The sequence below is a fragment of the Mercenaria mercenaria genome, chromosome 14 (genome assembly GCF_021730395.1).
Source record: "Mercenaria mercenaria strain notata chromosome 14, MADL_Memer_1, whole genome shotgun sequence".
Taxonomy (NCBI): Eukaryota; Metazoa; Mollusca; class Bivalvia; order Venerida; family Veneridae; genus Mercenaria; species Mercenaria mercenaria.
In genome coordinates this window covers 18,934,605-18,961,909 of record NC_069374.1, presented here as the reverse complement: position 1 = coordinate 18,961,909, position 27,305 = coordinate 18,934,605, and the positions used below count along the sequence as shown (strand labels likewise).

Genomic DNA, 27,305 nt, shown 5'->3' with positions numbered 1-27,305 from the left:
ACTGCCCTAAACAAAAAATACCCCTTGGATAACATTTTGCATATTATAAAAAATGCGGCATCTTTGATACCTTGTATCAGAATGTTTCTTGCATGAATATAGATTGCTGTTTGGGCTGCTTATCAGAAGTAATACGGGAGATAAGGTTTAAGTAAACACCTTTGGTCATATTTATTGTCTCTCCCTACATATTGCTTCAGTGTATCATTTTTGTTGCCAATTTTTGAAAGCTGGAGTCATAACAGACCGATCAAGTTTCAAACACCTTTTCAGTCAACAGGCGTCTAATACTTTTCCTTAAAAATCGTCCACAAATTTGAACATTCATGGCCTCAATACCAGTCGTCGTTAATCTTTTTTTTTTTTCATTCACAGCGAGGCCTTATTTTCGACACTACCAGTCTTCAAACTACTTTTTGGAGCAACTATATCAAAAACTTTATTGCAATCATTAATAATGTGACGTTTTAGATTCGGTGTGTGACTTTTTCAATAGTATCCATCTGCAATAAGTCTGTAACCCCGATAACTTTGCCGTGATCCTCTCACGATACTTTTACAGTGAATTAATCCAGATACCTGTACCAAGAACTAGTCCGTATACCTTTACTGTGAACTTACCCCGATTACCGCGAAATAATCCCGATACTTTTACCGTAAACTAATCCCGATACCCTTACCGTGAACTTACACGTTATCTTTACCGTGAACTAATCCCGATATTTTTACCGTGAACTTGCCCCGATACCTTTACCGTGAACTTCCCTGATACCTTTACAGTGAACTAGTCCCGATACCTTTACCGTGAACTAACCTTTTACTGTGAACTAGTCCCGATACCTTTACCGTGAACTAACACCGATACCTTTACTGTGAACTAGTCCCGATACCTTTACCGTGAACTAATACCTTTACTGTGAACTAGTCCCGATACCTTTACCGTGAACTAACCTTTACTGTGAACTAGTCCCGATACCTTTACCGTGAACTGACCCCGATACATTTACCATGATCTATAATATCGATACCTTAACTGTGAACTGACCCCAATAACTTTATCGTGAACTGACCCCGATATCTTCACCGTGAACTAATCTCGATACCTTTACTGTGAAATAATGCGAGTACCTTTACCGTTAACTTAACACGATAAATTTCGGACACGACATTTTGGCATAAAGGCTTCGGTGTTAGAAAAATGAGACTCGACATCTAATCCATTTTATGTATAACTGACATGTCCCCAGCTGTTCATCGCGGCTTTACAAAAAATATTTTTAACATATATATAGGAACGTCCATATAATATATAAAAATTATACGAATATATAGTATGTACAGATCAGATGAAACTATGCAAGCTTTGTGTGAAGCCAGTAAGTGGCCCGTTTATTATGTTTATGTTCAACATAACTGGGACTGAAACATTTGCGAAGTAGTTATACTGGTGTATCATACACCAATAAATCAAGGGAAACAAGTTTCATTTAGCAAGAGTCTCTTTGGGTTTATGCATTGCAACAGCTGGTTCTCAGCTTGCCAATGCATTTGCAATTGCTCGTACAGAAAGCAAGGTAAAAACGCCTCAATGTGATTCGAAAGCTTCGGTTTTTTTCGTTGTTTTTAAAGAAAAAAAGTCCTATCGTAATACAGGCCAAGGAGTGGTACTTATATAGCTTCTCTTTCGAGAAACGTTCTTTGTCTTATAACTTATTCTGTTTTATCAACCACATCATTACTTCCTGTTTCAATTTCATGAGAAAGACACTCTTGTGGGTATTATATACTACAGCCTAATCACATTCTATAGTATAATGAAAATGCAAAAGAAAATACCGCATCAAATGAATGATGGTATAAAATAAAAACTAATATTTTAAAACAAAATTTTAAACAAAATTAAGTTGAATGCCTTTGTTCAGTGCATGTCCTATTGCTTCGAAGGAATGGAGTCTACATCTACCAGATACTTGTAAGCTAAGGACTTAAAATGATATATTATTGTAATTTCAATTTCTCTATAAATTCCCCACAAAACAACTGAGATTTACAGCTAACAACTATCACAAATCACAAGGGCGGATTCAAAAGAAGGGCACAGCTGGCACCCATCCCCCGAACCACCAATAAAGCGAGCATACGTTTTTAAAAGTATAAAATTGAGCAGTAGTATTCATAACGTATGGACTAGCTATTGCTATTTTAATTTACAATTTAGAAGATGACATTTTTTTAAAATAGTCAATCATGTTTAAATATTTGAGGTGCTTTCCGAGCGGGCATACCCTCCGTACCTCTTCGAAAACTCCACCTACCCCACAAACTATAATTCTGGACCCGCTCCTGTTTCAACAGACACAATTTACTTCCTTGAATGAAATATATAGTTACAGCTAATTCAAAGTGCAGATCATTTAGGAGAAAGTGGCAGTTGAGTAAATAGATATAAGCCCATTTGCAAACACATCTATCGTTCCAACAACTATATTGGCTCACTCATATCAAGTAATACACGTGTTTACACCGAATTGGTTAAAGCCCTGCTCCGCGGCTATTCAAATTCTATTGTGTGTATGCAACCCATGATTACAATAGGTAACAGTTAACGGCCACGCGCCACACTTCAGCACGCAAAAACAGGTATTTTATATAGAATTGACTCTATTTTGACAGGCGTCACTGTTCATAGTCAGGATTTTCATGTTTTTTCAGTGACAATTTAAGGTTAAAAGGTAGGACTGGAGCAGGTCTTTAACTGACGGCTCACTCATATCAAATAATATACGTGTTTACATCAAACTGCTTAACTGACACGTTTCCCTAAATGATTAGTACATATGTTTTCTCACTATTTATTATAAACACGTCATTACTTTACAGGAATTCTATTTATAGACTATACTAAGAATAGTGATATCTTGATAAACTTAAGGTAGTTCTGCACGTTTGATAAACCGGAAGTAATTTAATAAAAGTGATCTTTATATCCGGATAACGTAGAATAAAGCATGGACTTCGCATATTTATATGAAAATCATTTTAGGAATAAATGGCAATGTGTGAATAAATTTAGTAAAAAGACAACATTAGATATACTACTTTTTAAAGATAAATTATGACACAACTGATGTCTTAAAATCAGCTGGAAATGTGCGGGTCTCTTTAACCACGAGCAAATATCCTAAAACTAGAAATGTGTCCATGGGACACAGATGCCCCCACTACATGACAAAGGACACAAATGTTTTCCTAGGTCAGGGGCCATAACTCCTACAATACTGAATGAATCTGGACGTGAAACCCCAGGTGCACATGCTGACCAACATTCCTGTAAACTTTGGTGACTCTAGGTCAAATACTTTTGGAGCTACGCGCTACACAGCATTAAAATGACAAATTTTTAACTAAGTCAGAGGCCATAACTCCTACATGACTGAATGAATCCGGACGCGAAACCCCAGGTGCACAACTGCACATGCTGACCAACATTCCTGTAAACTTTGGTGACTCTAGGTCAAATACTTTTGGAGCTAGGTGCGACACAACATCAAAATGACCAATTTTTAATTAAGTCAGGGGCCATAACTCCTACACGACTGAATGAATCCGGATACGAAACCCCAGGTGCACAACTGCACATGCTGACCAACATTCCTGTAAACCTTGGTGACTCTAGGTCAAATACTTTTGGAGCTACGTGCGACACAACATTAAAATGACCAATTTTTACTGAGTCAGGGGCCATAACTCCTACACGACTGAATGAATCCGGACGCGAAACCCCAGGTGCACAACTACACATGCTGACCAACATTCCTGTAAAGTTTTGTGACTCTACGTCAAATACTTTTGGAGCTAGGTACGACACAACACTAAAATGACCAATTTTTACAAAGTCAGGGGCCATAACTCCTAAATGACTGAATGAATCCGGACGCGAAACCCCAGGTGCACAACTACACATGCTGACCAACATTCCTGTAAAGTTTTGTGACTAGGTTTTGGAGCTAGGCGCGACACAACATTCTCGGAAGGACGGACGGACGGACGGACGGACGGAAGGAAGGAAGGAAGGACGGATGGACGGACGGACGGACGGACGGACGGACAAGGGCAAATCTATACCCCCCCAACCCCCACAAAAAAATGGGGGCATAAAAACAAGCAAGCGGACTTATAAATTTTATTGCACCATATTATAGGTAAAATCTTGTTTACGACAGTAGTATGTTTCATCAAAACGTAGAAAAATTTCCAGTCGCGAAAATGTTATCAAAATTGTGATTTTCCCATAGAATCCCATTATAAAAACTTGTGTGAGGTCCAAAATCTAATCATACAAGCAAAAAATCAAGCACGCGACCCTGTCTTTTTTATTTGCCGATTTTTAAAAGTATATTCTGAAGTTTTGAAAAACCTGGGTTTAATCAAATGCTACATTGTAGAAAAAAATTTGATCCGAACGTGCAAAACTATCTTAAAGAAATAAAAGTACAAGGAATAATCATTTGGCAATATTCCAATAAAAAATGTCCCGTTTGTTTCATTTCGAATTCTGTCATTTCAAGTTCATATTGGTATACTTTCTAGATTTTCAGCCAGTCATAGATTTATTTTCCACAAGAGATCTATAGGCCTACGTCTATAAATTTGCTTAGAAAAGGGTTGTTTAATATCATTCAATGAAGTGCAAGCCAACGGTAATCGGGTACCTTCATATTGTTCTCTTTGTTTTCGTTTTTAAGTGAACAATTCGAAAACATGCGGACAAAAGCATGAAAAGTGTTTTGTTCTATGTAAAACACATTCCACGAGTGAAATAACATCCTCTACCCCAACCCCCCCCCCCCCCCCCCCCCCCCCCCGCCGCCACCCCCCTTTCACTCCACCACACCCCACCCCACCCCAAAGTTGACGCGTCAATGTGCAAAAAATCTAAAGCAAATACGATCTATATGTTTGGGACGCTGAAGCATATTTTTGAATACATTACATGAAATCTGTTCTTGAACTAGACGAATCGTCGTGGAAACTAGATAATTATTTGTCATTGCCCATCTTAATGCTACATTTTCATTTCAATCTAAAACGGGATATCACCCTACAATAAAGTAAATCCCATTTAAACAAACCTGTTTTATCACCGATACTATTTTAAAACTACGGTCATGTATTTATGATAATTTATGGGTCATGTATTATGTGTTTCCAAGAAAAGAATTAATGCGTCGTTTCGAAGAACACCTGATATGATGTGAAGTCACTAATAAGTATAGATCTAAGGGGCATGTCTCCTCGTTTCACATTTTCATGTTGTGTGTGAAACAAATATTTCATGTTAAATGAATAGCAACAGAAAATGAAAACCTATTTTTTAAAACAAAAGTTCAAGCAGAATTATGATATAAAGCAGAATGTTGATACAAAAGATAAAATTTCGAGGGAACTGGACATAATTCACTTATATACATTCATATCGATAACATTGACCGTTCTTCTCGTGTTTCTTGTATCATTTGTTGGATTTTGCTTCCACAAGGATGTTCGATATAATCTGCCGCTACTCTCACAGAAGAGGTTGAAAGAGTTTTCAGTACTTTGTGAGGAACTTTCCCTCAGCCCTGACGACGACTTACTAATATTTGGAGCTAGCAATGATCGTCTAAGTGTTTCTTTAAATGGCGATGGGAAATATGTTTGCGAGAGTAAAAATCTTACAGGTCTTGTCAACAAGGTAAAATGTGACCAGGATGACAACACTTTTGTAGCTATTACAGCCGTTGGATATGGTGGCTGATTTCTGCCATTTCGTGTTTTCGTGTTGGCGGGGCGAAAACACGACAAAACGAAAACAGGACAAATTTTACACGAAAACACGACGTTTAGAGGGGCGCCGACACGACATATTTATTTGTCGAGTTTTCGTGTTGAGGGGTATGTATATGTCGTACTGGCGCCCTTTACTTGTCGTGTTTTCGTGTTTTCGCCCGAGTTTTCGTGTTTTCGCCCCGCCAACACGAAAACACGACAAATACCTTATTTGTCGAGTTTTCGCCTCGCCGGCACGAAAACACGACAAATACATTATTTGTCGAGTTTTCGTGTTTTCGCCCCGCCGGCACGAAAACACGACAACTATCTTATTTGTGGAGTTTTCGTGTTTTCGTTTTAGCATCTTCCGTTAGACATGCTCACAACAGTTATTGAACTGAACACAAAATAACTGCATGCTAGAAAATATGAATTTAAGAATAAAAATTGATTTATGTTCTATGTATACTTCGACTGAATACCATTTTGTTATATAAAAAGATATCGAAAGACGAAGGTCGAATATCAAATAATATTTTCTCACAATTTAGACCCAAAAATGCACCAGAGGCCACCATTGCATTCTATATTTCAAAAATGTCCGTGGGAATACCATCTGATCCCCTATATAGGAGGGCATGACTCCCTCACGTACCTCAAATTTTGGACAAAAATGCAGCAGGGACCACCATTTCATACCTATATTTTTCAAAAATGACAAGGGAGAGACCCTGTGATTCAGCTGTCAGGAGGGGGTTAACCCCTGTACCTCAAAATTTGGACTCAAAAAATGCAGCAGGGGCCACCATTTTATTCATACATTTCAAACATTTCCAAGCGGACACGCCCTGACCTATCTAACATGAGGGGTTACCCTCTTCCATACCTAATCACACTCGGCTCGCCGTTGCCGCTCACCGCAACCCCATGAAATCTTTCTGGAACCGGGGTCTGTTATACATACACGTACTTTGTATTCTTAAAACGATAACTGACATGACATCTGACATGTTATTGTATTGTTTTATAATCTAGCTCAGATCTCCTAATGCAGCTTTAGTGAACATAAATAAATTCTGAATTGATGGTTCGTTCGAATAGAAAGAAAAATGCTTCTCAAACCCTTTGCCACTGGTTTCAGAATAACTGTACGTTTTATAAGAGATGTCTGAAAAGTATTTGTCATGTTTTCGTGTTGTCGTGTCGGCGGGGCGAAAACACGACAAAACGAAAACTCGACAAATACCTAATTTGTCGCGTTTTCGTGTTGTCGGGTCGGCGGGGCGAACACACGACAACATGAAAACTCGACAAACACCTAATTTGTCGTGTCGGCGTGGCGAAAACACGACAACACAAAAACTCGACAAATACCTAATTTGTCGAGTTTTCGTGTTGTCGTGTCGGCGGGGCGAAAACACGAAATCTCGACAAATACCTAATTTGTCGTGTCGGCGGGGTAAAAACACGACAAAACGAAAACTCGACAAATACCTAATTTGTCTAGTTTTCGTGTCGGCGGGGCGAAAACACGAAAAGTCGACAAATACCTAATTTGTCGTGTTTTCATGTTGTCGTGTCGGCGGGGCGAAAACACGACATCACGAAAACCAATAAATACCTAATTTGTCGAGTTTTCGTGTCGGCGGGGCAAAAACACGAAAACACGACAAATAAAGGGCGCCAACACGACATATTTATACCCGCCAACACAAAAACGCGACAGATATATTTGTCATGTCGGCGCCCTTTAAAGGGAATTCCTATAGTTTTTTATGCGCATCTTTCTGCGCAGCCAACACTTTCTATGGAACACTGAACTGAAGTCAACATTTGTTGAAACATGTTACAGACAATCTTAAATATGAGAAATTTTGAATGAAATAACATTTTTGATAAGTTCTATCAGTAATCAAATGTTGATACTGGTTTATGTTGTATTGACAAGTATCATGCCTGACAGGTATCTTGCTATTTTTGTGGTTGTGTTTTTCACATCGCATTTTAGTATCAAGACAGTGTTGTTCATATAATGTAAGATAATTGACTTAGTACTGATAAGACAATATCACCTTTCAGATTATTTAGTATTCAATTATAGAAAGAATTAAGAATTTTTAAAACTTTTTTTTAACTTTTAGCAGACATACATGTAATCAATTTGGCCAGGTTCGCGCCATTTCCGTCCGAACAGGTGTTGTATTCTAGCGGTCTTAACATAAAATTTAGCCTGGTGACCCATACATTTTTAGCCATTTTTATGCTCACAATACAATTATCTATACACAAGAAGAAAAATCCTATGGAAGAGTTTTTTCAAAATTTAAAAAAAAATATTCTTCACTATGGGTATTTTTCATTGAAAAAAGTTCACAAAAGTAAATATGAAACAATATTTTTTTTCATTTGTACCCATTATTGTAAGGACAGAGTATTACAAATATGACTATGATATCAAACACGTATATAATAAAAATCTATAATAAAATATAATAAAATCTGTAAAAAGAAAAAAACCGTATTGTGCTGCCTGGATGTATATTTTGGTTGGTATTTATAAAAAAGCAGAAAATTATGAAAATGTTGAAAAATCGCTGGCAGTTTCAGCAACAGTGGGTGTGTTCAAAACATTTTTTCACAAAAACAAGCCTGGTGACCTATTATTTTTATTTGTTCATTGTTTTTAGCACAAATTTTCCTATCATATATGTGAATTTAAAAAAATTCTATGAAAGGAAAAAAACTATAGGAATTCTCTTTAAGCATCAAGTTTACGCGTAAATTGTATCGTGTTTTCGTGTTTTTGCCCCGCCGACACGACAACTCGAAAACACGAAAACTCGACAAATTAGGTTTTTGTCGAGTTTTCGCCCCGCCAAAACGCCAACACGAAATGGCAGAAATCAGCCACCATAGTTGGAAGACCAGGAAAAGAAACTCGGAATATCACCTTGGATGATAATTTTGTCCGTTTTGTTCATATTGTCGCAGTATATATAATTTATATATATCTTTTAGAATAAAAAATAGCTGTCTGGCCGGCTATAAACTTACACTGGAGTCCGCAAGTAAATTATAATTTAGAGTACTAGCATTCAGTGGAATATCAATACAACTTAGACACTGAATTATTAAAATTCGATTCATTTCATGGCTTAAAATTACGCATTTACAGCAGTGACTTGCTTCAACGTGTCTAACGCGTTACGACCTACTATGAACACGCCCTAAGGCTGTTTTGAAATATTTTTAAGGGTCTTTTCATATGAATCCTACTTCAAATACTACCGACGAACGAACGGTAGTGTATTCCGTTTCCGTTATCAATAGACCAAGAAAATGAGTTTAAAATCTTAGGTATTAATGTTTATTTTGTACAATACAGACGTTTCAAGATAAAAAAAAAATCTTTTTCCATATTCTAGCATAAAACTGTTGTTCGTGTCACTTTTCAGGGGTGTTTTAACTGGAGAGAAAACGTGTTTTAACAGAGAGATTCTCGTATTCACGTGCTGTTAAAACACTTTTTTATATATGCGCGTTCCTTTGCAAAGCGTAAACGCATTACAGCCCCAAACGGATAATTCAAAAGGAAATTACGTCACGCATTCATTCCCGCGCGTTTCATGGAAATTTAATGACGTTAATGCATAATTTGTTCGTTTATTTGTATTTACGCGTTTTGTGATAGAATGGCGTTCATTTCGTGTTGTAACATCTTCAGAATCCATCGGGAAACGTTGGTACCCTCGCCGTACCGGGCTCGGGCACCAACCCAGGCAATCCCTCGGGATTCTGCAGATGTTATAGCACGAAAAACATGTGTTATCCCTACATTCTAATATGAGTTTTTGAAAAGAAAGCTGTACATATTTGCTTATTATGGATTCCGGATAGAGTTTTACTAAGTAGCTGTGCACTGTATATTCTCTAGGTTGCCGAAAGAGAAACAAGACTTTGGCTTGCAAAAGGTAAATTAGAATTGCAACCATATAGTATCAAACATAGCTTGTTTATTTCAGTCATTTACTCTGCTACTGTAGACACTGGACTCTGCATATCTATGTGATCCTTAGTTTTGAGTGTTTTCACTTTTCACTGAAAATTGAATATTTTCTCTTTCTATTTACTTTGCTTTGAGCCGATTCATTTTCAGCTTAAGCTTAATTACACTTTCATATTTATTCTAAGTTGTACTTTCTGTTTATCTTCTGACCAATATCATTGACCTGAGCCATATAGAAACAAATTGATGTATATATTTCCTACGAACAGAGAAATCTTATATCAATTTTTTCCGTCCCCTTTTTACCTTGTTACTATAGTCGCTTTAGAGCAATAACTGTCCCTTGTAAGAACTATGATAAAATCAGGACTGAAAATCACATCTTTAATTTATGTTCATAACAATGCATTTCAATGATTTTTAGTAATCATACCATTTTAAAGTTCTTATCCTGCATATTTCAATTGTCTTGGGTACCCTAACATTAGACATATGAAATAATGCACAGCTTATCTACAGCCAACGTCGCCTATCAAGACAGTCCTTGCAAAATGGTAAAAGTAACTTTCATTGAAAAGTGGTCTCTCAACACTGGTAAGTTTACAATATTAGCTGTGAAACGAGAAAAGAACAGAACCTTTAAAAGCAGGCGGTGTTCTTCAGTACAAGTTTGACTGTATATGTTTTCCATATTTACTAGTGATTTAACCCCTTCAATGCAGATATGATACGTTATCAAAGAAAACATGGTGACCTTTGATATTACTTTTCTGTTGATTGTTAAACTGTAAGACAAGAAGTTCCTGTAAAAAAGGAAAAGACATATCTTTACCATCTTGCAAAATGGATTGATGTTAATGTAATGTATAATTAATTATGATTAACTATTGAAATATCATTATATATAAGTTTTTCATGCTATAACTGTGTTAATTGTTCTTTAAAATCAAGGTCTAGTACCACAGCCGTATCTGTCTTGTGGAAATGAAAGTTTAGCTCCTCAATCTGGTTACCTGACTGTCGCACTAACTCAGTTATCCAGGCAGAAGTTCTTTTCAGGTGATGTAGAAAGTTTTAAAACCGATTACTATTACCGATTACTATCTTCCGATGTATAATCAAAGCTGCACATGTATGCGTATACAAAATTAAGTTTATGTATACTACGATGTAGAACTAAGACTGGAATTTAAAACTTGCTGATATTGAAGTTTACGCTTATTTCATTATAAGACAATGAAACTGTAGATTTCAGTCATATATATATATAAAAAAACAGCGATGCCTTGTTGTGTACCGAAATATCTTGTAAGATAATCCTTTGGACGTAAAGAACGCAAGCAAGCAAAAATATCAGACTCGGTTTGAGGCTATAGGTGAAAGGTAATGTAACTTGTAGCACCTTTCGCACCCAAACATAGAGCATCGTATATTCACAGCATAAAAATGCATGAAAAAACAAGATATGAAGAAATTAATTATAAACGTCGTTGATACTTAAAGTGACAACACATATAAACATATGGTATATTAGGTCAACACGTGCTCTTATTTTACAGGAGATGGGATAGACACTATACTCTTCTGGGAAAATGAATCTGAAGCAAACGCTAATACAGTTGTAGAACACTCAAATGGCGAAATAATTGTTCCAGAGGGTCGGACGTATTTCGCGTATGCATCTGTGCACTTCAATATAAGCCGAAGTGTGGCAAATGAAACAAAACATATGAACAGACTGCGCACGTTTTCACTGAGAATTTGCAGAAAGATTTATGGACATGAGCAAACTCTGTTGGGAGAGACAATGCAGTTTGATGTTAGCGGTGGTGATGTTGTCTCAAGTTTTAGGATTGCAAGTCATTTAAAATTGAACAGAAATGACATAATATATGTCAAGGTGTACAATGCCAATTATGTTATTTCAAGCTCTAAAGGAAATACGTTCGGCTTTTTCCCACTCTAGATTGTTTCAACCACTATAGATCTTTCCCATTTTACTGCCAATGATCTTCCCTTGCAAATCTGGTAGGAAATTTAGGGGCCAAAGTATAACAGAAAATATAGGCAATGAAATGACAGATTACACTTAAAGTATATAGTTGTAATGTGTATCACATGAATTACTTTTATCTCTTATCTGCCACCAGAATTCTTATCTGAATAGTTGCAGATTTTGTTTAACCCCCAAAATGGTGTGCCACGGGAGACAAGATTTGCTGTATATGTAGAAAACATTTAAAGAATGAGACAGTAAACTTTGATTCTTTCAACAGAAAACGTTTGTTGCCTTAGAGCCAAACTGTTGCAGACACATTGATTGCCTCATTTGTATACAATAACAATATCAATAACCAATCACCATTTGTTTCTAAATGATGCATAATCTAAACATCGCCCTAGTTACATAATAATTAATTTTTCATTGTTAATGATATATTAAATGTTATTATCATGGGTATATGAAATTATGAAACAACGAGAATACATTATTGTCGTGTATTAAGAATGATACGGTGGATAATCCGTTTTTTTACTTAAATTCAGAAGTTCAATTGTCACATAATAGAACACTTGATAGACAAGATCACATGGCACTTTGACATGATAACATAGCTTTTTAACATAATAAGACATTAGTTTGACAAGTTTGACATGATAGCACGCCTTCTATCTACTTTGACAAGTTAACATCACACTCTGACATGATAACATAGCATTTTTATATAATAGCGCTCTCGGTTGACAAAATCAAAACGGTACTTTGACATGATAACATAGGTTTTTTAACATAATAAGACACTGTTTAGATAAGTTAACAACACACTTTAACATGATGACATGCCAAGTTAACATAATATGATATTATTTGGATAAGTTAAAATCACATCTTAACATAGCATTTTAACATAATAAGACACTGTATATTCATGCCTGCCAGGTTAATACTACATTCATGATTTAGCTTCGATGTAGTACTCCCAGGCAGCATACTTGTTACCTTATTTTACCAGATAATTTAACAATTTCAGTTATACAGAATTATATATTAGATGATAATATATAATACTTATTTTTTAATCCATCTATTGTGATAATATAAATCTTTTTATATAATTTTATATCTATGAATTGTGATAACCTAAGTCTTTCGTTTTTTTTTCTGTGATATGTTTTCCCGTGTCATACCATATTATACTACACAAGGACCACACTGGAAATAAGAGATGATTTCTATCTCTTTTTTGTGTCATCCTTTGTGTTATAATGTATATGACATTTTATTTAACATGCATACTTGTTCATTGTTATCTGTATTTTGTTATTTATATTGCCATGCATAGGTACGTTGTACACAGAAATAAATTTATCTATCTAACCGTAAAAAAATTGCTCTCGTTATTTATCTTAGCTTATTTTCAGCGGTTATTTTGCCATATACACTGGAAGTTTGTCACATTTTGTTCTGACGTGTTCAGGCGATAGTCGTTTTGAAATGATGAAATAAATCCACCTTCAGCAAGTACTATACCAAATTCAGTGTCTGATTATATTATCCCTGCCAGAAATACATTTCAGATAGTGGACTTAAATGAAAAGCGGCTAATTTCTTATTTTACATATGCATTCTCTACATTGTTAGTCGATTTGAAGAGCCAAGAACTCCTATTGGCCAAGCAATGCCGAGGTTACATAATACGTAATTGTATGGAAACTTACGAAACCATTACGGATCCAATCCTGTTATCTACTGCACTCCACTTGAGAATTAATATAAACAGCACATACTAGTTTTGATTACGACTATCAATAAAATATTCTGTAAGTTGTATAAATACCACGCAATAGTTTAATAAAAAATATTCACATCTCGTATTTGTTTTTTCTCAGTCTCGTCGCTTTCGTTGTACATGTATTTCTGTTGCACCCCTTAAATATTTATGGTATTGCCCGGGGTATTTAATTAATATACCTGTGTTATCCATTAGCTGTCCTAAGCGATTAGGCATTTCCGCTACGTTTTTCCACGGATGATGTTCTCTGTTTTACGGATGAACAACGTGAAGAGACACTTCTCGGGAGAAAGACGAGAATGACAACTCTTCAGCTTCTGTTTATTGGGATTTTACAGTATTGCGGACGCAACATCGAAAATCAACGAAACTTTACGCCATATATAATAATGACTTCAAGATATACAAACTAAATACTTCTGAATTATTTTGATTTTGTTAAAGTAAGCAAAATGATTTATTTAATGCAGCTGTCGTATGATCCTATTACAACAAATCAATAGTAGAGACACAATTTACTTCCTTGTAAGGAGAGGAAATATCAGTTTTAATATAACTTGTAAAAGCTATCTCGTCCATGTTCGTAGTATTTGCAGCATATGTATTTCACACTAATCATTTAACGAGCAGATAGTGTTTATTATCTATACTTAAAATGGATGAACACATATATCGGTTAAATAAATAAAATGTTTCTTCAATATTTGCATTTTATATTAATTTTCATATATCGATCGTAATACTCGGACCATTTAAATTGATCATTAGTGTGCATACACTTAAATTAACTATCATAAACATGTCATTACTTTACAAGGAAATTACTTTACAAGGAATTCTATTTATAGAATACACTTAATATAATTTTTTTATAAGCTTAAAGCCCCATAATGCGTTTGTTTATAATGTGACTGTCACATTTTATAGTTATATCGTGAAAAAAATTCTGTTTCTTATTAAATCATATTTTCTATTCTTGTTGTATCATATATTTGACAAGGATTTGACTATCAGTTAACAATGCAGAAGATATGATCGAATCCATTGTTTATGTTTACCTTCGTTTATGACTGCAAGTGCATTGAAAGTACAAAATGACCAAGCGTAGCATCTAAGCGGACAGCTGCTTTATCTATTTTTAACGTATTAATATAAAACGCCTTTTGGAACTTTAATATAATAAAAAATCATAAGAATATCATAAAAAATGAAAAATTTAGACCGAAGAATTAAGGCTACAGTATATTCCAATAAAAGTCTGTTCTTTGTTTCATATAAATTTCGGTCGTTACAGGTTCATATTGGTAAACTTATATAGATTTTCACTCTGTCAAAGATTTATTGCCCACTATATATTTGCTTAAAAACAAAAAGAAAAGGGGCGGTTCTGTGCCATGCAGTGAAATGCAAGTAACCTGTACCTTCATGTTGCCGCCCCCTACTTTCGTTTCATGCGAATATAAGCATAACTATTGTTTTTATTTACCACGAGTGAAATTAGTATACTGTCCAAAGGCGCTAAAATTGGTAAAAATAAAGTTGTTAGACTGAATTACTGATATTACACCTTTACATCTTAAAAGAGATAAACGTCATGGAGATTCGATTATTATCTCTTGACAAAGCCCATTTTAACCCGGATTATCCTTAAAATGTCAAACCCCATTAAAGTACACTCATTTTCTGTTTCGGTGCGGAATTTTATCACTCCTATCGAAAGTCCGCTTTACTACGTGTTTCCAAGAAAAGAATTCATGTATTTCCATGAACAACTGATATGATCAAGCATATGCGAAAGCAAATACACTGAATTTAACGAATTAAGATAAAATGAAAACCTGTTTTTTAAAACAAAAGTTAAAGCAAAATAATGACAAAGGAGATGAACTTTGGAGAAAACGGAAGATAAATCACTTATTTACACTCATATCGTTAACACTGAACGTTATTCTCGTGTTTCTTGTATCATTTGTTGGATTCAGTATCTACAAGGATGTTCGATATAACCTACCACTACTCTCACAGAAGAGGTTGGAAGAGTTTTCAGTACTTTGTGAGCACCTTTCCCTCAGCCCTGACGACGACGTTCTAATATTTGGAGCTAGCAAAGACAGTCTAAGTGTTTCTCTAAATGACAATGGAAAATATGTTTGCGCGAGTAAAAATCTGACAGAACTTGTCAACAAGGTAAAATGTGACAAGAATGACGATATTTCTGTTGCTATGTTATACAACTTAGACGCTCTAGCTTTGCTGGACGGCAGAACAATATTAAATATAATACAGAAGTTACGAAAATATATAATTATATGCCGACAAAAATGTTTAACATCATTTCGATACATTTCATATCATAAACTTATGGATTTACAATTTAAGAATCTGTGAATAATACTGATGTTCTCGCTTCAAAGTGTCTAACGTTGCGACTAAACATATGGAAGAGCATTAGTGTCAGGTGTATGTTATTTACTAACTCGAAATTTCGAGTTACTAATTCAAAATTGCGATTTACTAAGTCGAAATTTTGAGATATGTATCTCGAAATTTCGAGCTATCCACTACAATGATTTACGTTGATTTATAGGCCCTGGGCAAGATTAAAAACCTGGTGTATCCCGCAGGGTCATATGATTAAGGTATTAGGCCCGTAACAGACCTCTGAAAAAAGAAGGGGGCAGTGTTAGACATCTTTAAAAATACTGAGTTACATGGGGTAAAAAGTTCTCTATTTTGCCTTTACTCTTTGGATTACATATTGTGAGAGAAATGTAGGTAGGTTTTACTTCTGCCCCAAGGTTATTTTTGAATGAAGTGATCAAAATTTAAAACTTTGTGGGTCCCATTTTACTCGACCATAATGTTTCAATGTTGGAGTTAGAACTCGGTCTCATTAAATCCGGTTACTTGGGGCACCATAGAAAAAAAGTTATATTTACAGTTTTATTTTTTGTTTTGTTATTGTTTACCAATAGTTTAGTGTTTCTTTTATTAGAATTAATGAATAATGAATTCTCTGCAAACGTTTTAGACAGTGGCCATTAACTTTGCAATTTGTCTCTATTTGATATTGCGGAAATACCATAAATAATACAAAATTTATAAAAACGGCCCGAAAAGTTGTTTACAATTTGCAAAACACAATTTTTTAAACATTACTATCAATGGTTCAATGACCGAGCAGCGTTTGTTCATTAAAAATAGTACTATTCAAACCGTGTTTAAATCTGGAAGGTTTCCGACCTAGTTTGAGCCAATTTGGCTCAAAGGGTATAGACACTCCCTACATGAACGTGTAGCAGCGAGTCTGACCAAGATCGGGTAACGGGACAGATCTCGATTCTGCGGATTTAAACTTAGAAAATTTCACTGTTTTACGATATTTTGAAGGTTTTCGCCATAGTTCGAGCTCCCTACCACCTGAACATACTATACATATAACAATCAATCAGCCGCAACGATTTAGATTTATCGGATATCACCAGCACATTAAATCACGTGATGATAATAGTTGTTCACAACAGATGACTTATAGGCCCATTGGGCCGTGTGTTAGAATATGTATTATGATATCAATGTATTTTGATTATGCAAACACAATGTCACTTTAATAAACTCTATTCTATTCTATTCTATAACATATACATATAACCTGGATACAGTTTGAAATCTGGAGAAGCTCTAGAGGCTATGGGGCAGGTAAGACATTGTTGTATGGTAGCATATGTTCAAGTCGCTATATGTTGGGTACAATATATGGATATGTCGATAGATGATTCCATCCAAAGAGTCAAAAGTCGCCCATTACATTTTTAGCCTTGGACAGATTTTGTAGATTAAAGGGCAAAATACGAAGTCGAAATTTCGTGTTATTAACTTGAAACTTCGTGTTAAAGTTACTCGAAATTTTCGACATTAAGTTAGTAACTCGAAATTTCGAAATAGTACCTCGAAATTTCGAGTTAGTAAAGAAAACTCACATGGCACTAATGTATTTCCGTATGAACACTACCTAAGGCTGTTTTGAAATATTTTAAAGATTAATCATGGGAAGTAATGGGTTAAGGGTCTTTTCATATAAATCCTACTTCAAATACTACCGGCGAACGGAAGTGTTTTCTGTGTCTGTTATCAACAGACCAAATTGAATTTAAAATCTTAGGTATTTACATAAGTCTGTTTTTACATATTCATGTCACTTTTCATGGGTGCTTTAGTAGGAGAGAAAACGTGTATTAACAGAGTGATTCTCTTATTCACGTGTTGTTAAAACACATTTTTATATATGGGCATTCCTTGGCAAAGCGTAAACGCATAACAGCCCCAAACAGATAATTCACAAGGAAATTACGTCACGCATTCATTCCCTGTTTGAGCCGTGTCATGACAAAACCAACATAGTGCATTTACGACCAGCATGGATCAACGCAGTCTGGTCAAGATCCATACTCTTTCAAATCCTTTTGCAATTAGAGGAACTGTTAGCGAACGGCATGGATGCGCAGGCTGGCCTGGATCCATGCTTGTCGCAAATTGGTTTTCCCATGGTGCAGCTCATTAATGACGTTGATGCATAATTTATTCGTTTATTTGTTTTTACGCGTTTTATGCTAGAATAGCATTAAAGCATTTTCATTTCGTGTTGTTACATCCCTCGGGAAACGTTGGTACCCTCGCCCTACCGGGCTCGGGCACCAACCAATCCCTCGTGATTCTGCAGATGTTATAACACGAAAGAAACTGTGTTATCCCTACATTCTGATATGATATTTTTGAAAAGAAAGCCGTACATATTTGCTTATTATGGATTCCTGTAGAGTTTACCAAGTAGCTGTGCACTGTATATTCTCTAGGTTGTCGAAAGAGAAACAAGACTTCGGCTTGCAAAAGGTAAATTAGAATTACAACAATATAGTCTCAAATATTCCAGTCATTTACTCTGCTACAGTAGACACTGGACTCTGTTTATCAATGCGATCCTTAGTTTTGAATGTTTCCAACTTTCACGGAAAATTTGATATTTTCTCTTTCTATTCTTATCCTACATATTTCAATTGTCTTGAGTACCTCTTATCCACAGCCAACGTCCCCTATGAAGGCCGTTCTTTGAAAATGGTAAAATTAACTTCCATTGAAAACACTGGTAAAATTACAATATTAGCTGTCAAACGGGAAGCCTTGAAAATAACCTTTCAAAGCAGGTATTATAACTGTGACCTTTATACGGTGGTGTTCATTTAGTACAAGTCTGACTGTATATGTTGTTCATATTTTCTAGTGATAGAGCACCTAAAAACTATGCCCTTCGATGCAGGTAAGGTAAGTTGTCACAAGAAAACACGGTGACCTTTGATATAACTTTTCTGTAGATTGTAAAACTGTAAGACAACGATTTCCCGTAAAAAAGGAAAAAAAAAACATATCATTACAATCATTTTACTGTTGAAATATCATTATATCATCTTTTCGTGCTATAACTGTGTTAATTGTTCTTTAAAATCAAGGTCAAGAATCACAGCCATATTTGTCCTGCGGAAATGAAAGTCTCGCTCCCCAGTCTGGCTACCTGACTGTCGCACTAACTCAGATATCGAGGCAGAAGTTCTTTTCAGGTGATGTAGAAAGATTAAAAATCAATCACTATTACCGGTTATAATCTTAAGATATTTTGCAAAATAAAATCTACGAGAAGATCCATTGGAAGCATAGAACGAATCCAAGCTAAATACTAGTAATAGCAGACTCGGTTTGTCTGAGTGGAAGAAATGTAATGAAACTTGTAGCACCTTTCACGCCAAAACATAGAACATCAGCGTAATCACAACATGAAATGCTCGACAAAACAAGATATAAAGAAACTCATTATGAAAGCCGTTGATGCAAAACATTCCCTTTACAAAGCAGATCATTTCTTAAATGGACACCATACATAAACATATGGTAAATTATAACAACATGTGCTGTAATTTTACAGGTGATGGGATAGATTCTGTACTACACTGGGAAAACGAATCCGAAGCAAACGCTGATACAGATGTAGAACACTCAAATGGCGAAATAATTGTTCCAGAGGGCCGGACGTATTTCGTGTATGCGTCTGTGCACTTCAATATAAGTCGAAGTGCGGCAAATGAAACAAAAAATGTGAACAGACTGCGCACGTTTTCGCTGAGAATTTGCAGAAAGATTTATGGATATGAACAAACTTTACTGGGAGAGATAATGCAATTTGATGTTAGCGGTGGTGATGTTGTCTCAAGTTTCAGAATTGCAAGTCATATAAAACTGAATAGAAATGACATAATTTATGTCAAGGTGAACAATGCCAATTATGTTATTTCAAGCTCTAAAGGAAATACTTTCGGCTTTTTCCCACTCTAAATTGCTTCACTGGTATACAATAGAATAGTCAATCACCATTGCCTGGCGATATTTGTTTCTAAATGAGGCATAAAATAACATGACTCAAGTTTCATATTTTAATTATGCATTGTTTGTGATACATTAAATGTGTTTATCATGGTTTTATACAATCACAATAAAATGAGAATACAATCTTTCACGTGTCATGTATTAAAATGTATTGTGGATAATCCTTTTTATACTTTTAAAATTCATGAGTTCAACTGTCAATGCCGTATCGGTGTAAACTAAACAAAACAAACTAATCAATTATGAATATTACTGCTACATTAAAAAAATAACTCTAAATGAAGAACTGGAACATGCTTGGGCCTTTATTGTTCAAACTTCATAGGGTAATGGCTTGCGTTACATAGATGGATTCCATCATTTTGGGCATATGTAGGGCAAAAGCCAAAGTCATTGATCGAGGGATTAAAACGATTTTAAAAGGTTTCGCTATATTATAGAATTATGATTAATGAACCCTTTGGCGTACAGTAATTAAACTTTAAACGGTAATTGCCAGTGGTCAGTTAAAAAAAAGTCATATTATTTTTAGAGTTGGTAGGGTAAAGGTCATTATTACAGTGACTTTAAGACTGAACATTGCCTAGAAAATGCTTGACCAGAGGCCTCCATTCACTATTTTATAAGCTGATTAGACTCAGTGAAAAGGCAGGATGACTTGAAAGGTAGTGTTGCTTTAGCCAATATAGTCCTTAAAATCATGTGTCCGCGTGCTGCGTGAATATGATATAGTAACTGTTGCCGTGAATATAGCCTAGGCAACCTAACTTAGCATTCTATCCCATGATTTAAATTATGGAATAAACGTTTTTCTGAAGATTCTACATTTTGTTCATAAATGAAATCAAAATAATTCTGTATACCATCAGCGGCAAATATTTCGTTATGCAATAATTATAATATGACATTAGAGAATGGAATATTATTCAAATTAATGGAATAAATATTTCTAGAATATAAATAAATATAATAAAGTATGAAATCATTATAACGACATTCTAAACAAATACTGAAGTATACAACACAAATACTATTGTATAACATATCAATTTCATAGAACAAAGTATTGAATCATGCATTATTCTAATCTTTGTCTCCAATGATAAAGCCATTACATAACAATCTTAATTCAAATTGATATCAAAAGTGTTAGAACTTGTTGATCTAAAATTTCACCTTTCTAATCTTTTCTTTCTATAGATTAGAAAGGAAATATTAGAAAGGTGAAATTTTAGCTCAACAAGTTCTAACACATTTGGTATCAATTTAAATTAAGGCCAAAGATTAGAATAATGAAAAATAATGAACTATAAGTTGAGATAAAATATAAATTTATGTCCACGAATATACTGCTAGAAACAAAATGCATGATTATGAATATAGTATGAGTAGTTATAATTATCATATCAAAGACGAAATTATTGTTTATTTAACTCTTGTTTTGAGTAAAGATTTTGAAGGATGATTTACACCATTCAACAGTAACGTGTTCCCAATTTGCAATAAATATAATTCGTAAATTAGACCCGAAGTTTACACTAGTTCATGTTGATGGTAAATGGAAATATTCTTGCATAAAAACTACTTTTTTTTTACTGGATCCGCCCATGTATAAACGGGAGAAAAATCGTGTGCAAACAAGGCAATTCACGTGCTGTTAATACATGATTTTTATTTTTGAAATGCTTTGCCAGGGATATATGTATGTATTTTTACGCACACTGATATTTGGCATCTGTGTCTTGTTTCTTCCTTAACAACCTCATCGTGTAGCATTATAGATACAATGTAATCCATAGTATGTTTAGCTGTATCTGTTTCCAACCCCAAATGTACTGCCCCCATCAATGTATGCACTAGCTTCTCTTAGAGTTCACTCCCTTTACAAAGCGTCTGTTCAGTTATTGTAAATAACTATGAATAAATAAGTATCGCGTGTAACTTGTGCTATTGTTCGTTTTTAGGTATTATATTTATGATTTTGGTAAGTATCAGTCGGTATGTTTTTATCTAATTTCTCGAAAAATTTATATAAACAGTTTGGAAACTTGACACTACGTTCGTACTTATCCGTACTCCAACTGCGTGTCCGTACTCAATATAACTCGAATGCAAAGTTATTATTCTTGAAATTGTGATCGAGTCCATCAAATTGTGAAATGATATGAACAATTATTGGTAATTTTATGTTTGTAATAATGAGAGATAAAAAAAAATCACTTAAAAACCTTCAGGATGTGCTTTTGATAGTGTTGTTTATTTCCGGGCCCTGGACACGGATATTTAAGGAGGTAGGATACCTTGTTACAAGGGTAAATTCAAATTAGTTGAACCGCAGCATCTTTTTGTATTTCGTGTAATATGAAGTTTTAACTGCTACAATCTCAATTTCGTTTGTCTCTGTCCCTTCAAGTTCAATTTTTATCCAGGTTTGAAGAACATGACCCTCCAAAGGTATTTCATATTGAAAGAAGAAGGAAAATACGGATATTTAACACTTTTCAGTGTATTTTAGTTTCATTGATATCCGTAGAAGTCTGCATAATTGATAATTTTACTGGTATGCACGTTATCTTTCTAATATAAGCTTAAAATGTATATGTCGCGGGGCTCGTGTTTCCATGGTAGCTGCGTTTCTGAAATAGACCAGTGTCAACGCTTTTGAATTTTACATTTAGATACATAGGTCACGGGCTTCGTTTCCATGGTAACATCAATTCAATTCAAGAAACCACAATTTTCTACTGAAATTTGAACAATTTTAGATCTTAGTTTTAGTATGTAAGTAACAAATTATCAATGGAACCTGAAAAATAGGTATTACAAATCAAACTGCTAGACTTTTTATTTGAAAATGGTCGTAACAAGTAACCTTTTACCCAACTATATTCCAAATAACATTGGTTGCCATCATCCATTTTCTTACATTCCGCATAACATTTCAATATAACTACATAAAAGAAGCAAAACATTGATTATTATTCAGAGCAAAAGACTCATAAAAATATTTCAGCAAATAATGGTTATTTGAAAATAGTTAAAATAAAGAAAATGTACAGAATTACGTACTTTCAAGATAAAAGCTATTAATTTTGCGCGGTAACTGACACGTAACGTCATGACGTCAATGACGTCATTTTAAGGCAACAATGTTTTGAAGCGTTTCTGTGGCAATTTATTCATTATTTCTGCATTATTAAACCATAAAGCATCAGATCGAAGACAAGTTCATGATTTGTTTTCAGAAGAATGAATATACAAACACATTTAGTTTGTCGTAAACGTTGTCGTAAATCGTCACGTTAGCTTCCGGTTGGACATGCGCACATACAAATATGAAGGTAACCTACCTCCTTAAAACATGTTTACCGTTTCCAAGAACAACATGGAATGTACCGGAATCGTCAAGTCATCACATATGAAAACAATACATAAATCGTCGTAAAATATTTTTTTATGCAAGAATAGCGACAATACACGTTTGTTTTGTGTATTTACGTCTGCAGAAGCCCTTGGGATATGTTTGTGACCTCGACCTTCGGTCTCGGTCACAAACAATCCCGCGGGCTTCTGCAGACGTTTATACACAAAAAAACGTGTATTATCCCTACATTAATGCACGTGATTACTAAACAATTAAAGATGATATAACGATATAACTAAATAAAGATTATAACTTTTTTAATTACTTCGAAATTTCAAAGGACGCTATAATCATTTAGTATTTTCTCCATCATTAAGTTACGGTTTTGTTATAAAGTGTATAAGCAATGTAAGTACAATTATTTTAATATTTCGTAAAATGACAATGCAAACTTACACCAAGAATGTATAAACTTTAAAGGTTTAAAATTAAGCACGAAAGTTGTCCGTATGGCTCTATGAGAAATTCAGACTGCTAAAGACACAATATTAGAGTATCTCAATATCCTTTTACATTAGCGATCCTTCAAAGGAGAGTGCATGAATTATTCATTAGCTAATTTTCAAACAAAAGAAAACTTGTCTAACACTTTCTTGGCAGACAAAGTTTTTTTTTGACATGAGATAAATACAAACACTTACATTGTGTGTTCCAAAGTTAGAGTAGAGGAACAAAATGTCTCGTGTAAAAGTTAACGTTTCAGGCGTTAATTTTGAATTTAATCGTGAAATTCTAAAATCAAGGAAATATCATACGCTTACAAAAATGTGTGACGAAGCCGAAGATGATAAAAAGCAAATTGAACTTGTAGTGGACCGTCCGTCCGATTGTTTTGCTGCAATTTTGAATTATTATCAAACAAATGAACTACACATGCCGCCGAGTGTGTGTCCTAGTGCATTCAGAACAGAGCTGAAGTTTTGGAGTGTGGCGCCAACAGACTTAGAGCCATGCTGTTTGTACAGGTATGTTTAGCACACTTTCCTTTTCTTTTCGTAATGGCGTAAAGAATTGTTTCATTTGTATCATGTTGAATGTAAACATTTAAGTACTTAATTTCTGTATGTTCTTAAATTGTAGGTATTACACGTTTTGGGACGAGTACGAAACCCATGAGAACTTCAGGAAATCTACATTCAAACAAGAAATGAAGGACGGTCTATTTATTCAATTAAATACACACAACAAAATAAACAACGTCAGAAGAAGAGTCTGGAAATTGGCAGACTTTAAAGAGAACACAGTCTGTGCAAAAGTAAGAATTATATAGCATTTTCTGAAAGCTTTCGGGAGTAAACAAATGTATAAATTTTCTAACAAAGTAATCGAATTACAAAGAAATGTCCTTCAATAAAACATTTTTCCACAAAATCAACAAAACAGCTCTATGGCTGTGTTTGGGGTGCTCTGTGCTTCCGGGAAATCTACCCTTACCTTTTATTTTGTAAAAGGATAACAGTTTATGTTGATATTTTGTGTTGAATATATAGTAACAATACATTGTATTCATATAAATTTCAGTTATTATGGACAGCGGATATTGTTGTAAGAAGTGGTCCCAGATCAAAACCGCTAGTTTAATAATTTCAACCCTCCAGATAAACTATGCATGCGTATTGTAATTATTTTTCAATCAAATACCAATGCAGTTTTGTCCGTATATTTCCAGGTGTACATTGTAACAGTGTTCGTAATGATAATGCTATGTGTTTTTACACTAGCATTTAGTACGGAGCCAATGTTCCAGCGACCTTTAAGGAAGTGCGAAATGTTAGAGTATCTTGAACATTCCAACAATGAGGTTGCTGAATACGCAAGAGAACGATTCGGAAACCCTGAATGCTCTTCTGATCATGTGATCAATTCAGATGAGGAAATATCTGAGACGGATATGCAATGGCAGCAAATTAACTCTGAAACCAACGGAACAGGAAGCGTAGAAGAAATAATTTTGCCACGTGTGATGGTTCGTCATCAGGTGTTTGAAGCTCTCGAATATTTTACAGCCGTGTTTTTCACAGTCGAACTTTTAATTCGAATTTTTACCTGCCCGTCTTTATCCGATTTCTTTACTAACATTTTGAATATTTTTGATATTTTGGCAGTACTTGGTTTCTACATACACATTGCTATCATCAATATAAACAAAGAATACAGATATCAGTACGGCTGGGTGAGGTCAATAAGTTACATTCAGATCTTTCGGATTATGAGACTTTTTCGTGTTGTTAGGAATGTACGTCTGAGCCGAGTTCTTACATTCTCAATTCGAAAGAACGCTCGCGACATGTCATTTCTTCTTTTGCTGTTTCTGATGGGAGTGTTTAGCTCAGCAAGCCTGATTTATTTCATAGAAGAAAGGGATTCGATTGCATCTATCCCAGTGGCTTGGTACTGGGCGACTATCACCTTTACAACAGTGGGTTACGGGGATATAAAACCAACCACGGGTGCCGGTCGCTTTGTGGCCGCCGTGTTGGGCATGTGCGGGGTACTTCTGCTCTCTATAACTCTGCCAATGTACGTGAATAACTTTCTCACATTATACAAGTACTCCTGCCTGGATAAGTACATTCAAGAAAGAAAACACACGAGAAGAAAGCTTAAGGGTGCAGTTAGGGCTATTAATACGATGAATTCTGTTGACAAACCTATAAATAATGGAAAAGTATTTCCGAAGACAGACTTTTATGAAGTTAAACCCAAATCTATTTCCACAAAATCGTCTGTGAACAATAATCACACTGTAAAAAAAGAAGAAATTGTACTCGAAGAAATGTGAAAAAATTTTGGCTGAAGAGACATTTGTCTACTGTCATAGACAGAAATTCTGTTTCTTTAAACAAATATTGAACAAATGTGAGACGCATATCTGAGTAAGATGAGGGTTGGATGTTTTTTGCAAACTTACTAATAACATAACATGAAAACAAGAAACACTGTCAACCATGTATTTTTCAGTGTATATGTTGTAATTCAAATATTTCACCATGCGAAGAACAAAAATATATATCAACATTTGTTTTATAAATCACAATGCAGATTAATTAAGGTAAAAGCCGGTGATACAACATGAACAACTGAGCCCATCCAACTAAAAAAAATCACATTAAAAGCTTATTGTCTACATTGTTAGTAAACTACTGTTTCGTACATTTGCTGGTAACCCAGTTGACATATTTGACTTCTTTAACGTCGAAAGGCTGTGAATAGAGTCCATACGGCCTTGAATCTTTTGATCGAAGCAGCTCTAAAAAGTGAAAGACACACCATTCGTACAGATTATCTTTATCATAATGTTTGAGGGACTAGTCATATAAGACCTTTTTTACACAATTAGTTCATAATGAGATAGAATCTGGTACGTGCGACTGCAGAACCTGTAAAATATTTATTTATGTGTGATTGAATTTGTGTTGAGTTTTGTTTATTTCCTGGACGTTCATGGATGTACTAATTACATATTTAAGAATGTACATTTCATCTTAGGGATAAAAGTCAAATGCATTTACAATACATATTGATTCGTATGGGAACGTTTAAGACAATTCAAAAGCTGATATTTATGATTGTCTTCTACAACGTTTTGATGTTTATAAGTTTAATTGTTCGGGACTTTTTTCTTATGGCGCACTTTTTTTGCACGTGATATAAATTGACGCACCATAGAAATAACGACAGCATCGCGCAGTTTTGTTGGTATTTTGACATTTGACTCATACATGTATAATGAAGCTATCACTTTATTTAAATGTTTATATTAAAAGAAAAAAGAAAAAAAACCACTAGACTGGAGTAAATCACTTAATGTCATTGCTTTATCATGAATGGGTAACAT

General features: G+C 34.8%; 3 protein-coding genes across 5 annotated transcripts; all 3 read left to right on the top strand.

The window, feature by feature from the left end:
• The first annotated feature begins 5,237 nt into the window (after window positions 1–5,237).
• LOC123526486 (uncharacterized) lies at window positions 5,238–13,693 on the top strand. 2 transcript variants are annotated; one of them, XM_045305656.2, is made up of 4 exons: window positions 5,241–5,734; window positions 9,746–9,782; window positions 10,769–10,876; window positions 11,377–13,693. In XM_045305656.2, the coding sequence occupies exons 1-4, from the start codon at window positions 5,360–5,362 to the stop codon at window positions 11,781–11,783; spliced, it is 927 nt and encodes a 308-aa protein (XP_045161591.2). In that variant the 5' UTR covers window positions 5,241–5,359; the 3' UTR covers window positions 11,784–13,693. The 2 variants fall into 2 exon arrangements, with proteins under 2 accessions (XP_045161592.2, XP_045161591.2); XM_045305657.2 differs by lacking the exon at window positions 10,769–10,876 and having other exon boundaries at window positions 5,238–5,734.
• Window positions 13,694–15,361: 1,668 nt separating this feature from the next.
• LOC123526487 (uncharacterized) lies at window positions 15,362–20,170 on the top strand. 2 transcript variants are annotated; one of them, XM_045305658.2, is made up of 4 exons: window positions 15,367–15,798; window positions 18,465–18,501; window positions 19,116–19,223; window positions 19,586–20,170. In XM_045305658.2, the coding sequence occupies exons 1-4, from the start codon at window positions 15,442–15,444 to the stop codon at window positions 19,990–19,992; spliced, it is 909 nt and encodes a 302-aa protein (XP_045161593.2). In that variant the 5' UTR covers window positions 15,367–15,441; the 3' UTR covers window positions 19,993–20,170. The 2 variants fall into 2 exon arrangements, with proteins under 2 accessions (XP_045161594.2, XP_045161593.2); XM_045305659.2 differs by lacking the exon at window positions 19,116–19,223 and having other exon boundaries at window positions 15,362–15,798.
• Window positions 20,171–24,149: 3,979 nt separating this feature from the next.
• On the top strand, window positions 24,150–26,898 carry LOC123526644 (potassium voltage-gated channel subfamily B member 1-like). Its single transcript, XM_045305891.2, has 3 exons — window positions 24,150–24,432; window positions 24,548–24,722; window positions 25,137–26,898. The coding sequence occupies exons 1-3, from the start codon at window positions 24,233–24,235 to the stop codon at window positions 26,247–26,249; spliced, it is 1,488 nt and encodes a 495-aa protein (XP_045161826.2). The 5' UTR covers window positions 24,150–24,232; the 3' UTR covers window positions 26,250–26,898.
• Window positions 26,899–27,305: the final 407 nt, after the last annotated feature.

Coding starts and splice junctions, on each gene's coding strand:
- LOC123526486 (XM_045305656.2), top strand. CDS start 5,360: ATGAAAACCTATTTTTTAAAACAAAAGTTCAAGCAGAATTATGATATA. Junction 5,735..9,745: donor TTACAGGTCTTGTCAACAAG/GTAAAATGTGAC, acceptor TATATTCTCTAG/GTTGCCGAAAGAGAAACAAG. Junction 9,783..10,768: donor AAGACTTTGGCTTGCAAAAG/GTAAATTAGAAT, acceptor TTTAAAATCAAG/GTCTAGTACCACAGCCGTAT.
- LOC123526487 (XM_045305658.2), top strand. CDS start 15,442: ATGAAAACCTGTTTTTTAAAACAAAAGTTAAAGCAAAATAATGACAAA. Junction 15,799..18,464: donor TGACAGAACTTGTCAACAAG/GTAAAATGTGAC, acceptor TATATTCTCTAG/GTTGTCGAAAGAGAAACAAG. Junction 18,502..19,115: donor AAGACTTCGGCTTGCAAAAG/GTAAATTAGAAT, acceptor TTTAAAATCAAG/GTCAAGAATCACAGCCATAT.
- LOC123526644 (XM_045305891.2), top strand. CDS start 24,233: ATGTGTGACGAAGCCGAAGATGATAAAAAGCAAATTGAACTTGTAGTG. Junction 24,433..24,547: donor GAGCCATGCTGTTTGTACAG/GTATGTTTAGCA, acceptor CTTAAATTGTAG/GTATTACACGTTTTGGGACG. Junction 24,723..25,136: donor AGAACACAGTCTGTGCAAAA/GTAAGAATTATA, acceptor GTATATTTCCAG/GTGTACATTGTAACAGTGTT.